The 15593-nt window shown below is 44.5% G+C and overlaps 1 protein-coding gene across 7 annotated transcripts in view; it reads left to right on the top strand.

Annotated features, from left to right (window-relative positions):
- Positions 1–15593, top strand: part of taok1 (TAO kinase 1) — a 113699-nt gene that overhangs the window by 86466 nt on the left and 11640 nt on the right. For all 7 annotated transcript variants that reach the window (XR_004416130.1, XM_033046284.1, XM_033046288.1 and 4 more), the window contains 6 exons: positions 2993–3127; positions 6172–6408; positions 9309–9437; positions 10657–10860; positions 13490–13729; positions 14694–14906. Coding sequence is in view for 6 of the 7 variants with exons in the window: in XM_033046284.1 (XP_032902175.1) it covers positions 2993–3127; positions 6172–6408; positions 9309–9437; positions 10657–10860; positions 13490–13729; positions 14694–14906 (1158 nt within the window). In the remaining variant the exon portion in view is untranslated. The remainder of the gene's footprint in view (positions 1–2992; positions 3128–6171; positions 6409–9308; positions 9438–10656; positions 10861–13489; positions 13730–14693; positions 14907–15593) is intronic.

The raw sequence follows: 15593 nt of genomic DNA, 5'->3' as shown, positions 1-15593 counted from the left end.
ATTCAGTTGCCTGATAACAGCTGGGAAGAAACTGGAGTGGCCAGGGTGCGACTCATTCTTGATGATGTTACTGGCCCTGCCGAGGCAGCGTGAGGTATAAATGGAGTCAATAGAAGGAAGGCTGGTTTGTTTGATGGTCTGGGCTGCTTCCACAATTCCCTGCATTGGCGGTGAACATTTGTGGCCTTTGTGTGGCTGGTGTGGTTGATTTTCTCATCAATACAGACCCCCCCCCCCCCAGGATGTTGATTCTGGGGGACGTGGTGATGGGAATGATGTTGATTGTCAGGCATAGTAGTTAGACTCTCCAATGGTGGAGATGGTGATTGCCGGAGCGTTGTGACATTAATGTGACTTAACATTTATCAGTCTGTATTCCAGCTGTATCGACGTGGTCTGCTTCATAGCTGAAGAGTTGCAAATGGCATTTAACATTGTGCAAACTTCAGGATCTCCAGTTGTTTATTTCTCTTCACTAGTTCATAATTGATAGGAGAAGAATTAGGACATTCAGCCCATCGTCTACTCCACCATTCAATAATGGCTGACATTTCTCTCCCTCCTAAACTCGTACCCCTGCTTTCTCACCATAAACCCTGACGTTCTTTGCTTTTGAATTTGCATTCCATATCTCTGCGATGTCCCATTTTATTCAGAATGATTTTCAAAACGAATCCTCCTTTTTGCCCCGTCCTCTGATTGTAATCACGCCTTTCCCCTTATAACCTGAATCACCTTTGTGTGTTGCTGTGTGTGACACTGATTCCTAATGTGCAGAATATTTCTAATTATGTAATTCTTGTACACCGCAGTGGGTGTGTTTACAGTGTATATCCCATGTGCATCTTAGGGGCAGTCTGTCACTCTGATACGCATGCTCCACTTGAGAATTCTTGCAACTACACATTGGGGCTTGTCAGTACAATCTCTTCCTTTCTCCCACATCTTTATCGAGTTTCTCTTTACAAGCAATTCAGTGTTGTTAATCTCAACTCCTCTTCAGTAGCAAGTTCCATATTCTAACCTCCTACTAAAGAATTTAACCCTGAGCAGGGTTTATTAGCTGCAATGTTGTTATATTTAACATTTGAATTCCTCCATCGTGTTCTACCTTGCATCTATATACCTTTTACAACCTTCTCATACCCATTGCAGATTCCAGATGTAATGCCTCTTCTGCTCTTTCCAAGTCCACTGCAATTTCTGTCACAATGCCTCAATCTTTCTGTTTCTCTTTATCTTTAAGAGCCTTCACAAATGCTATCTAATCAGCCATATTTCTTTGAGGAACCATGTCTGTGAGCTGGGACTACTCACTAATTTATCTTCATTCCACTGATGGTGCTCCATCTAGTGGCTGCTTTGAAAACTGACTCGGATTGCCACTGCCACCATTAGATTTAATAGATAGACACAAAGTGCTGGAGTAACTCAGCAGGACAGGCAGCATCGCTGGATAGATGGAATGGGTGACATTTCGGGTCGAGACCCTTCATCAGACTGAAGGGGAGAGGGAGACAGAGATAAGGAACGGTGAAGTGTGAAAATGTTTCTTCTATCCAGAGATGCTGCCTGTCCTGCTGAGTTACTCCAGCATTTTGTGTCTATCTTTGGTGAAAACCAGCTTCGGCAGTTCCTTCCTACACACTAGATTTATTGGAGTCATATTTTTTAATCAGTTCACTGTCCAATTTGATTGACAAAAAATGTCATAAGGTTTATGCAATCAGTATTTTTTTTTAACGAAGACATCATGGAATCCCAGTTTATTGGTGATTATATTTACCCAAATCTCATAGCATTTGGATGTAGTTTAAGAAATATTTTAGACACAGTGGAACACGTACAGAAGATCAAGGTGTTCGCTAGCAGGATTATTATTTTGGAGCGAAAATCTTGTTTCACTGTGACTGACACTCGCATAGCACAGTTCAACGATGACTTCCATCTAAGATGAATTTACAGGCATTTCCAATTTTTTAAGTGAAAATTTCTGTTTAAATTCTGTTGAAAGTATGATTGGTTTTTAAAAAGTTACGCCAGTGCTGATAATTTACAGGCATCTTTCAAAATTGATAAATATTTGCATCACTGTACTCAATACAAGTTATTAGTGGTAATGAGTCGAATGAGATCCCATTACTGCTGTGTTTTTAATATTTCCCATTCACATATTGAAGCATGTTTTCTAGTTTATTAAAAGCTAAGGAATGCAGCTTTTATGTGTACATTATACACAAGAACTGGTGTCAGGGCTTGTGTGGAGAAGGCAGGAGAATGGGGCTGAGAGGGAAAGATAGATCAGAAAGATAGATTGAATGGCGGAGTAGACTCGATGGGCTGAATGGCCTAATACAGCTCCTATCACATATGAAGAGTTGGCAGAGAGTCGATGAATAGAGTGGCCTCCTGTGACTACTGTGACTACCTTTATTTTCTTCATCTGTTTGATTGGTACATATACCTGGCAAGTTAAAATTGCAGAGCATTTGGGCTTCCTACACTCCCAATGCAGCTAAAATGACAGCTAAAGTTTATTACGACAGCATTGGACACATCATATCAGCATCGGTGTTCAAAAGGGAACTGCAGATGCTGGAATATCAAAGGTACACAAAATTGCTGGGGAAACTCAGCGGGTGCAGCATCGGTTGCTGGTTGAAGTGGTAAATTATTATTTTTGATAAAGATTTATTTGTTCCACCAAATTCCTGTAGGGTAACCCTTTTGAAAATAATTTTCACATTCCATATTACAGGAAAATTCTATGAGTACCTTACATGTGAACATTGTATATCTGGCCCATTATTTCCATGACCTACATATGGATAAGCTCGTTTTGTGCTGCTTGACCCGTTGTTGAGCAAGGGCAACAGTTTAGGAGCAAGGATGTACCTATAATGTTAATGTTTGGAGGCATTTGGAAAAGCACCTGGTTCATCATCAAGTTTTGCACTTATTTGAACGTAATTTTTTCCTTTCTACTTGTCAGGATCACGATCACTATGGCGAAGAGGTTGAGCACAGACCAAGGTGCTCAGAACCACAATCGCCACCTCCGGTCTCCCGACATAAATCACATTATCGGAATCGAGAACATTTTGCCACAATACGCACAGCTTCCTTGGTGAGTACTCTTGTTTGTTTGATCGCCAGCCGTGGCATTTATAAAGTCTAGGACCAGAGGGCACAACCTCAGAGTAAAAGGATGCACCTTTTGAAAGGAGATGGTAGGTACCAAGCATGCAGGTACAGCAGGCAGTGAAGAAAGCCAATTTGCCTTTATAACAAGAGTTGTACAGGGCCCTAGTGAGACCACACCTGGAGTATTGTGTACAGTTTTGGTCCCCTAATTAGAGGAAGGACATTCGTGCTATTGAGGGAGTGCAGCGTAGGTTTACAAGGTTAATTCCCGGGATGGCGGGACTGTATTATACTGAGAGAATGGAGTGGCTGGGCTTGTATACTCTGGAGTTTAGAAGGATGAGAGGGTATCTTATTGAAACATATAAGATTTTTACGGGTTTGGACACGCTAGAGGCAGGAAACATGTTCCCGATTTTGGGGGAGTCCAGAGCCAGCGGCCACAGTTTAAGAATAAGGGGTAAGCCATTTAGAACGGAGATGAGGAAACACTTTTTCTCACAGAGAGTTGTGAGTCTGTGGAATTCTCTGCCTCAGAGGGTATTGGAGGCCGGTTCTCTGGATACTTTCAAGAGAGAGCTAGATAGGGCTCTTAAAGATAGCGGAGTCAGGGGATATGGGGAGAAGGCAGGAACGGGGTACTGATTGGGGATGATCAGCCATGATCACATTGAATGGCTGTGCTGGCTCGAAGGGCCTAATGGCCTACTCCTGCACCTATTGTCTATTGAGATGAGGAGGAAAAGAGATTGGTGAAACTGGATTTCATTGCCACAGATGTCTAAGGGTCCCAAGTCAGTGGGTATTTTTAAATGGAGCATGATAGATTCTTGATTAGTAAGGAAGTCAAAGGCTATGGGGCGAAGGCAGGAGAATGGGGTTGTGAGGGAAAAATAGATCAGCCGTGATCGAATGGCAGAGCAGACTCGATGGGCCGAATGGCCTAATTCTGCTCTTATGCTTTCCCTAATGAAAAACACTAATCTAGTTGACTTTTGATTAACACGGTAAATTGGGGAGGGAGAGGGTTGAGTGCGATGGGGTTGGTATTAATTTCTGTTTCCTGCAAGTACCTCAGAGATGAATGTAGTAATTATGCAAATTATTTGCCTAAGTGAGAAATCACAACATTGGAGGCAGCTCTGCGAAGTGATTGAGAAGGCAGAGGTGAAGCTGAGTGATAGAGGGAATGTACTGGTATTCTAATTTGTTTCCCGTACTTTGTTATGGTCATTTTGGAAATTCCTTCCTGGGCAGACGTAGATCCCTGGTAACATTCCCATGCATTTCCCATGCATCTGGCCAAATAATGGATTGGGAAACTCCAAAACCTCGCTCCGCAGCACCACCTATTGAAGGGAATTTGAGTTGATATCTATTGGAAACTGCAGATACTGAAATACAGTAAACCCTCGCTCGAACAGACCACACGGCAGCAGATGGTTATTGCCGATTATCCGCTACCACAGAATAAGAGGGTTAATATGTACAGTACTATTGGAAAAACAACCAATGAACATACACTACACAATAATCACTCTATCCAGGCCTTTCATTATTCAGTAAGTGTCATTGAGGTCGCCCATATCCTAAACTCCAGGGCATTGAGATGGAGGGGAAGACACAGGGTGGCTTTGCTGGGAGGGTACAGTCATGCTAGGTGAAGGAGCAAAGTCATGGCAGATGGAAAATAACCCTGAACAATGTGAGGTCACCCATTTTGTGGAAAACCTCCAAAGCTGGGTCTGAAATGGTTGCAGACTAAAAACTGTTGGTCTGAATATTCTTGCATACAAATGACTGAAAGTTAATATGCATGTTCAGCAATCAATTGATATGCTTGCCTTTATTGCAAGAGATATGTATACAGGAGTTGAATCATTTTGCTCAATTATATAAGAGTCCTGGAGAGGCTGCATCAGGAATATTGTGCGTAGGTGTGGTCTCACGACCCAGGGAATGAGACACCTGCTCTAGTGGGAGTGCAGCAATGCTTGACCATTTTGATTTGTGAAATGTCTGGTTTGATCTACAAGGATAGATTAGGCAGACACGGCACTGTGCTCTAGACTTAGGAAGACTAAGAGGTCATCTCATTGACGTGGGATTTGGCAAGGTGGTTGTGAAGTTAATATTTACCCTGGATCACACTGAAATGTCAAGGGTCAGATGAGAAGTAGTTTTTTACACATTGTGTAGTGAATGTATAGACCCAAGAGAGTTGTGGAAGGCAGAAGATAGACATAATGCTGGAGTAACTCGATGGACCAGGCAGCATCTCTGGAGAAAAGGAGTAGGTGATGTTTAGGGTCAGAACCCTTCTTAGGACTGAAGACGTTGTGGAAAGCTGAGATTATTTGATTAGTTTAGGAGTATTAAGGGAGCCTAGGGATATGGATCTAGTGCAGGAAAGTGGTAAAGTTGTGATCTTATTAAATGTGGAGCAGGCAGAGGTGTGAATGCCCTTATGTACTCTCTAAATCTGAAACTTATATTTGTTACACTTGTTAAATACTGGTTAGAGTTTAGAAGGATGAGGAGGGACCTCAATGAAACTTACCGAATAGGGAAAGGCCTGGATAGAGAGGATGTTTCCACTAGTGGGAGAGTCTATGACAAGAGGGCCTCAGAGCAAAAGGACGTACCTTTAGAAGGGAGATGAGGAGGAATGTTTTATGTCAACGGCTGGTGAATCTGTGGAATTCATTGCCACAGACGGCTGGGGAGTCCAGGTTATTGGGTATTTTAAGGCAGAAATGGACAGATTCTTCATTACTAGGAGTGTCAGGAGAATGGGGCTGAGAAAAGAAAGATACATCAGCCATGATTGATTGGTGGAGTAGACTCAATTGGCCGAATGGCCTAATTCTGCTCCTATCAGTTATGAACTTACTGCCATGGACGGGCTTCCTGTTGATAATCTGTAGAGACTCAATCTGATCAACAACTTTCCACCAATAATTTGAACACTACCTTGTACTTTGCAGACTTTTAAGCGAGTATGTTACTTTATAATCTCACGTACAGGTCACACGGCAGATTCAAGAGCATGAACAAGATTCTGAGCTTCGAGAGCAGATGTCTGGTTACAAACGCATGCGGCGCCAACATCAAAAACAGCTGATGGCGCTGGAAAACAAGCTGAAGGCAGAGATGGACGAGCACCGGCTACGGCTTGACAAGGAGTTGGAAACACAACGCAACAGTTTTGCTGCAGAGATGGAGAAACTCATTAAGAAACACCTGTGTATTATGGAAAAAGAGGTACTCTTTATCAGTCTGTACATTCTTCCAATAGATTGAGGTGTCTCTGCCAACTTAATTACAAAGTAGATTAACTTTTTATTAATTCATGCAATGGGAGGTGGGCTTTCTTTGCCAGCGTTTAATTGCCTTAAACTGACTGCTTGCTAGTCCATGTAAGAGAGCGCTTACAAATAATTCACAACGCCGTGTGTTGTGAGTCACTTGAGGATGGACACTTTGCTTCATGAAAGGATCTAAATAGTTTCTTGCAACATTCTGCTGGTCTTCCAGATGCTGCAGCCAACAATACCATTTACATTCTACTGCTGCAAAGATGCGATTGGAATCTTTCTCTTCAGATAATTAGTGCACACACATCCCTGATTTGTTATTCCAGTGACACAACCATCATTTTAATAATTGGTGAAGGGGCTGAGGATTCAAACCTCAATGGACGACAAAAGCCCGTTCAGCTTGGGAGAAAGGCAGAGCGACGGGATGAAAGGGTGGTGCTGAAATTGGAGGAAGGGCCATCACGTACTGAGGGGCTGAAGTACGGTAAAGAGCACACTGACCCAGGAACGAAGTAGACTGCAGAGAGTGGTAGACACTTCCCGCTCCAGCACAGAGATGCCTGACCCGCTGAGTTGCTCCAGCTTTTTGTGTCTAATCTTCGACACAAACATAATCTTATCAAACCTGATGTGAATAATGTGGTGATCTGCGGCAAAATTACTTATAATTGTTTGAAAAGAATGCACTGATGGTTGTGGAACGGAGCTTTCAAGTGGCTTAAAGTGATTCTGCAAATGGTGGAAGAGGCCATAAGGAAATGAGCACGCTGAACGGGAGGCAGTGTAGGTTAGTGATTGTGGGACAAGTCCCACTTACTTACAGTTGGCCCATATCCCCCCCCCATACCTTCTCTATCCCTCTACCTGTCCAAGTGCCTTTATATGTCATCACTGTACTTGTCTCTACCACTTCTAGCAACATTATTATGTCAAAATCTATATAAAACAAAAGTTGCCCCTTGGGTCCTTTTTGTAAATCTTTCTCCTCTCATCTTAAAGCTATGTCCTCTAGTTTTACACTCTCCTATCCTGGGGAAAAGACTCAGATGATTGAACCCAAGCACCTGCACTGCAGTAGAATGGGGAACCGATTATTTCATTGTGAGTGCTACAAAAGCAGGCATTGCTTCAATGTTGGTCTTGTATTCCCAATTATTCTAACAGTTAATTGACATGAAACTGGTCTTCATAATTGCAGAAACGTAGTGGAAAGTGGAGTAAGGATGGAAGTCATTAGTTTATGACGGTTGTCACTGAACAGTCTCTGTCATTATACTATTTTTTACAAAGTTCTGGTTTGAATATCATGCAGCTTAATGGCACGGGTTCCAAAACTAGAGGGTGGGTGCATTTCTGGTTGGCTTTAACTTTACCACCATGAACTCTTGCTAGTGGAGAAATAATCTACAGGCCTCCACCAGTAATGCAGAGAAGGTCATTTCAATTCCACCAGGGCAGCTGCGAAATGTTAAATATAGGAATAACATGTTAGTGTCACTTACTAGTGTTTATGAAGCTATTAGATTGTCGTAATAATCCTTCTTCAGTCTTGACCTTCACTGAAGGAAATCTCCATCCTTAGCAGGCATGCTTCTGACTGCCCACAGCAATGGATCAGCTTTATACTGGAATAAATCAAAGCACTTTACGAAAACAATAATATCAACAACACACCTTTCATTCTAAACGCAGGTGAACGGACAGGCAAATAGTTGTGATGCAGCTCAGAGACTGAGTTACTTGTGGAGGAGAATTACTGACCTAACTTCTCAAATCCTTTGTACAATCTATATCAAGGCTCATGAAATATTCCCCACTTCCCATTCCAAATCATGAAGCCATCCAGACCAAGTCAGCCTGCTTAACTGGCACCCTGCCCTTCACAAAATGCTGGAGTAACAGCGGGACAGGCAGCATCTCTGGATAGATGCTATCCCTAAACCCTAAACGTCTCAACCCTAAACGTCACCCATTCCTTCTCCAGAGATGCTGCCTGTCCCGCTGAGTGACTCCAGCGTTTTGTGTCTATCTTAAGTGCAAACCAGCATCTGCAGTTCCTTCCTACACACCCTGTCCTTCACCCTGCATCATCTACAAAATGCTCTGCAGCACCTCATCAAGGCTTCTTTGACAGCCACTCTGAATCCGACGATCTCTTGCACTCAATGGCAGTCAAAGATGCTAGACATCAAGAATGTCTTCACCTTCAAGTTGCCCTCAAAGTTGCACATTGTTGATACAGAAATAGCACTGTTTACACGGAAAAACAATGTCACACTACTGAGTTTAATTTCATAAGTGATAGGAGCAGAATTAGGCTATTCGGCCCATCAAGTCTACTTCGCCATTCAATCATAGGCTGATCTATCTTTCCCTCTCAACCCCATTCTCCTGCCTTCTCATAACCCCTGACATCCGTACTAATCAAGAATCTTTCAATCTCCGCCTTAAAAATATCCATTGGCTTGGCTTCCACAGCTGTTTGTGGCAATGAATTCCACAAATTCTCCACCCTCTGACAAAAGAAATTCCTCCTCATCTTTCTAAAGGTATGTCTTTTGATATTGAGGCTATGGCTTCTGGTCCTAGACTCTCCCACTAGTAGACACATCCTCTCCACATCCACTCTATCCAGGCCTTTCACTATTTGGTAAGTTTCAATGTCCCCTCTAATTAAATACTAGTACCCTGCACACCACCACACACGGGCCATTTCTGCACAGGTTAAAGTGGTTTAAGATGACTCGCTGCCGCCATATCAAGGTGGCCAATACATGCTGCTTCTCCAGTGATGTTCATTGTAAAACATTTGTTCATCTCAAATATTTTAATTTATGTTGTTAGACCAAAGCAGTTTCTACTGAAGAAAAGAAATTTCAACAGCACATACAGGCACAGCAGAAGAAGGAACTGAGCAGTTTCCTGGAATCGCAAAAAAGAGAATATAAACTACGTAAAGAACAACTAAAAGAGGTAAAAGTCGATACTTTATTTCCCAAATGACGAATGCTTAGTTATTTGTTGAATCCCTTTTGTAAAAAGTCCTTTGGGGGTCTTAATTACAGTATGAGTGTTCTCAAAGCATTCTACAGTACTTAATCTCTAGTATATAAATAATATTTTGTAGCATAACTACATTAAGACTTATGATTGGTGAAAACCTTAATTAGATTAGTTGTCTTTGTGATATCTCTAACATCTGTTTACCAGTTCATGTCTGACATTGAGAGGCTGAACAGTTTGGTTCTGTAATCTTTGGAATATTGCAGAAGGGGGGGGGGGTGATCTTATTTAAAATTCAGAGATTCAATAAGGGGGCATGACAGGGTAGATATTGAGCTATTTCCTCTTGTGGGAGAATCTTGAATGATTTTTAAGCTAAGGCATTTAAAACTCGGGTGCATGGACATTTTTCACAGAGGATAATACATTTCTGGACTTCTCTGCCCCAAAGAGTCGTAAAGGCTTTGCTCATTAGAAGTATTTAGGCTTTAGAGATACAGTGTGGAAACAGGCCTTTCAGCCCATCAATTTGGGGCCGACCACAGATCACCCCTTACACTAGCATTATCGCACACATCAGGGACAATTTACACAGTCTGGGATTGATCAGCCGTCCTCGCATTGAATGGCAGACCATGCTGAGAGAAAGGAGCGGCTGGGCTTGTATACTCTGGAGTTTAGAAGGATGAGAGAGAATCTTATTGAAACATATAAGATTATTAAGGGCTTGGACACGCTAGAGGCAGGAAACATGTTCCCGATGTTGGGGGAGTCCAGAAGCAGGGGCCACAGTTTACGAATAAGGGGTATGCCTTTTAGAATGGAGATGAGGAAACACTTTTTCACACAGAGAGTTGTGAGTCTGGAATTCTCTGCCTCAAAGGGCGGAGGAGGCCGGTTTTCTGGATACTTTCAAGAGAGAGCTAGATGGGGCTCTTAAGGAAAGCGGTGTCAGGGGATATGGGTTGAAGGCAGGAACGGGGTACTGATTGGGGATGATCAGCCATGATCACATTGAATGGGGGGGCTGGCTCGAAGGGCCGAATGGCCTACTCCTGCGTCTATTGTTTATTGACTAGGGTTGAGAAGACGGCTGGCCTACTCTTCTTCTGAATGGTGAAAGTTCAAACATTTACACAGCAATTTCCCGTGAGAATATTACATGAAATATATTTTTTATATTTGATAGGAATTGAGTGAAAATCAGAGTACTCCAAAGAAGGAAAAACAAGAATGGTTGTCCAAGCAGAAGGAAAACTTCCAGCATTTTCAGGCTGAAGAGGAGGCTAACCTGCTGCGGCGGCAACGGCAGTACCTCGAGCTGGAATGTCGTCGCTTCAAACGGCGAATGTTGCTCTCACGCCACAACCTGGAGCAGGATCTAGTGCGAGAGGTAAGTGGTGAAATTAGCTGGTTATGACCCTGGGTACTACATTTAACCACAATGGAATAGAAAGGAGCTGCAGATACCAAAGATAGACACAAAATGGTGGGTCAGGCAGCACAGGGCCTGAAATTAACGGTTGCCTGGGTGCCAATGGCCACCTAAAGTCCCGCCGGGTAACCTAAAATCCGTGCCATTTTGCCACCTGCCGTTCGACTCTGAGCTGGCCCCCCTCTCCATCTCTCTCTGTCACTCTCCGTCTCCGCCCGCCATCCGTGTCCGGGCCTCCGGGCTCCGCTCTATGACCTTTGGCCAGGTCTCGGGTCTAGCTCTCCGCTCTCCGGCCGCTCCTCATCCGCCGGCACTGCCGGCCGCCTTGCACATTCACACTGCCACGTCCTGCACATCCTCCCCCTGCACATTCGCACTGCCACGTCCTGCACATCCTCCCCCTGCACATTCGCACTGCCACGGCCAGCACACCATTGGCTGCCCTGCACATGCGCACAGCCAAGGCCAGCACATCATTGGCTGCCCTGCACATGCACACAGCCACGGCCAGCACATCATTGGCTGCCCTGCACATGCACACTACCACGGCCAGCACATCATTGGCTGCCCTGCACATGCGCACTGCCAAGGCAACTGGTCGGCGCCAGGCATTTTCTCCCTCCCTTTGCATTGTGGGAGATCTGGCCGCCATTGCTGTCTGGTCGCCACCTCGCTGCGACCGCTGAAAACCAACGCAGAATCACTCCCTGGAGCTGGAGTAACCACCCTGGAGGTGGTGAAGGGTCCACCACCAAACTCTGAACAATAACAGCCTATTGCACTTTATCTGTTTATTTATTGTGTACATATATGGTCTATGGTTTACAGACACACTAAACTTTTATCTTCAGTTCGGTATTATGTTTACATATTCTGTTGTGCTGCAGCAAGCAAGAATTTCATTGTCCTATCTAGGACACATGACAATAAAATTCTCTTGACTTGATTTGGACTTAAGCAAAAAAGGGTTCTTGGGGAAAAAAGAGCTACCTTACATTTAGTTGCGTCTGGTAGACAAAAACTCTGGAGAAACTCAGCGGGTGAGGCAGCATCTATGGAGCGAAGGAATAGGCAACGTTTCGGGTCGAGACCCTTCTTCAGACATGTCGGGGCGGGTAAGAAGAAAGGAAGAGGCGGAGACAGTGGGCTGTGGGAGAGCTGGGAATGGGAGGGGAAGGAGGGAGGGAGAAAGCAAGGACTACCAGAAATTGGAGAAGCCAATGTTCATACCGCTGGGGTGTATACTACCCAAGCGAAATACGAGGTGCTGTTCCTCCAATTTGCGGTGGGCCTCACTCTGGCCATGGAGGAGGTCCAGGACAGAAAGGTCGGATTCGGAATGGGAGGGAGAGTTGAGGTGCTGAGCCACCGGAAGACTGAGTGGAGGTGTTGTGCGAAGCGATCGCCAAGCCTGCGCTTGATCTCACTAAGGTTGATCATACGCTGAAGATACGGTGAAAAGCTTTTGTTTGCTTAGACATGAGTACAGTCAAGCTACACACAAGTACAACAGGGAGTGCGGAATATGGTGTTACCGCGTTAGTCTTGTGCTATAGAATTAGAATTAGAATTACCTTTATTGTCATTCAGACCTTACGGTCTGAACGAAATAGTTATAGAGAACACATTTTAAGGTCGCCAATGAGGTAAATTGGAAGATTGGAACTACACCCTAGCTTATAGGAGGACGGTTCAGTAGTCTGATAACAGCGGGGAAGAAGCTGTTCCTGAATCAGGTGTTTTCAAGATGTTGTATCTTTCTGCTGAACGGGAGTGGGGAGACAAGGGAGTGACCGGGGTGAGAAAGGGCCTTGATTGTGTTGGCTGCTTTACTGAGGCAGCATCAAGTGTACACTGTGTCCATGGTGGGGTGTCGGGTCTGTGTGATGGAAGGGGCTGCATCCACCACTCTCGGCAATTTCTTGTGGTCTGGGGCAGAGTTGTTGCCAAACAAGCTCCATTTTGAAGAACGAGGCCTGCCTGGTACAATGGTTGGAGGCAGAGATGTGAAACACAGCAGCATCTACGCCCTGGATGTGAAGGAGCAGAAATGCTGCGGAAGGGACAAGGAACTGCAGGTACTGGTTTACACAAAAGAGCACAAAGTGCTGGAGTAATTCAGTGGGTCAGGCAGCCTCTCTAGAGAACATGGATAGGTGACGTTTCAGGTCAGAACCTTTCTTGAGAAATGCTGCAGTTTTGGTTACCACACTCTGGCATTAAAAGCAAAGGCAGAATTATCCGTTGTGTCGGAGGACTGAGTAAATCCTGAGGCATTTGATTGATCAGCAAATACTCGGTCCAGGTGGCACCTGTATAGGCAGAAAAGTTAATGCTCGCCAAAAGCATAGAGTTGCTGCTCCCGCACTTCAAAGACGTCCAGTTTGTAGGTTAAATGGCTTGATATAATTGTAAATTGTCCCTAAGGTGCATAGGATAGTGTTAGTGTGCGGGGATCATGAACGGTGCAGACAGAGGGCCTGTTTCCACGCTGTATCTCTAAACTACACTAAACATATGGAAATGGTGCTGGTTGTTGTATTCCATAGTACATGGGGGTTTATTGTTGGTGTGCTCTTTATGGCAGGAGCTGAACAAAAAACAAACACACAAGGACCTGGAGCATGCGATGCTGCTGCGCCATCACGAGTCCATGCAGGAGCTGGAGTTCCGGCATCTCAACACCATCCAGCGGATGCGCAGCGAACTCATCAGGCTGCAGCACCAGACCGAGCTTACCAACCAACTGGAGTACAACAAGCGTCGCGAGCGGGAGCTCCGGCGTAAGCACGGCATGGAGGTTCGGCAGCAGCCCAAGAGTCTGAAGGTATGGCCCAACGTGCAATAGTGTGCTACATTAATTACCTTGCTGCCCTTGGGTACATTCCCTGCATGGTAGAGGGGTGACTGTGAACACCGCCCACCCAAGTCAAACTGGAGACACAAGAAACTATGTAGGTGCTGGAATCTTGAGCAAAACACACAAGTACTGGAGGAACTCGGAAATGGCACAGTGGTGCAGCAGTAGAGTTGCTCCTTTACAGTGTCAGGGACCCAAGTTTGATCCTGACTACGGGTGCTGTCTGTATGGAGTTTGTACCTTCTCCCTGTGACCAAGGGGGTTTCCTCCCACACTCCAAAGATGTTCAGGTTTGTCGGTTAATGGGCTTTGGTAAAATTGTAAATTGTCGCTGGTGTGTGTAGGACAGTGTATTTTCTGGCCATGCAGACCAGAGGCCTTGGGTGAGAGGGGACAGATTTAAAAGGAACCTGAGAGGCATTGTTTTCACACGGGGGATGATTAGGTATATGGATTGGGCTGCCAGCAGAGGGAGTTGGGGCAAGTACTGTATATTTAAATATTTAATATTTAAAACCCATTTGGACAGGTACATGAATGGGAAATGTTTAGAGGGATATGGGCCAAATGTGGGCAGGTGGTACTGGTGTAGATGAGATACATTGGTCGGCCTGGGTGAGTCGGGCTGAAGGGCCTGTCCCTGTGCTGCTTGGCCACACGACTCTATAAAGAAAGCAGTAGACAATAGGTGCAGGAGTAGGCCATTCGGCCCTTCGAGCCAGCACTGCCATTCACAGTGATCATGGCTGATCATCCACATTCAGTACCCCGTTTCTGCCTTCTCCCCATAACCCCTGACTCCGCGATCTTTACGAGCTCTATCTAACTCCAAGCAGTATGCGTTCAAATGTAAAAACTGACAGTTTGGCTCTGTGGAAACTGGGGACGATACTCTCAGGGCTGAAAAGTTTAAAACAAGTTTGTTTTCTAGTCAAAGGAGCTGCAGATCAAGAAGCAATTCCAGGACACGTGCAAGATCCAGACACGGCAGTACAAGGCGCTCCGCAACCACCTGCTGGAAACTACCCCCAAGAGTGAGCACAAAGCTGTGCTGAAGCGACTGAAGGACGAGCAGACACGCAAGCTGGCCATACTCGCTGAACAGTACGATCACAGTATCAATGAAATGCTGTCCACACAAGCAGTGAGTACAAGCTCCATCCCTGTCTATTCAATCACCCTCATCTCTCCTCACCCATCAAACATTGGGGTCAGAGTGAAGATGTTGGATTTTCAGTAAACATCTTTTAAGCATGTACTTAGAATGTCTAAGTTGCTAATTGCTTCAATACTAGTGCAAGCAGCTAGTATAGGACAGTGCAGTTGATTGTGGTGAATCCTGCTATCAGCTTTATTGTTAACTGTGTTGACATCCACATGCAATATTCGGCTCTGAACGTACAAAGATGATTTGCCTAATTAACGTTATCTCTCTGAAATACATCGTTATCTACTATAATCTCATGCCATGCTGAAAGAGTATTCTTGCTGATGATAGAGTATTGTGTTTCCAAAGAGGGAGTGCACTAATTCACTTTAATTAGGGAATGTTTACATGGATTTCTATGTTATCTAACTAGATTGTTCAACATATCATAGCCTTCGATGTTAATGGCTTCTGCAATGTGTTATGCCCTGAAAGAAAGTTGTATTATCCGTATATAATAGCCGCAAAGCGGACTGAAGAGCTGTCCCTATTTCTATCATACAACCTAACCATAAATGCAGATTGAGTTTTCGATAATGCAAAAATTCATGTTATTGAATGTGATCCTTGCTGTTTTTTAGATGTGAGAAACAATACCACAAACGATGATTATCCAAATCATTA

This window comes from Amblyraja radiata, chromosome 28 (genome assembly GCF_010909765.2).
Source record: "Amblyraja radiata isolate CabotCenter1 chromosome 28, sAmbRad1.1.pri, whole genome shotgun sequence".
Classification (NCBI taxonomy): Eukaryota; Metazoa; Chordata; class Chondrichthyes; order Rajiformes; family Rajidae; genus Amblyraja; species Amblyraja radiata.
Note: the sequence above shows the minus strand (reverse complement) of the source record. Positions and strands in the feature narration are given on the sequence as shown.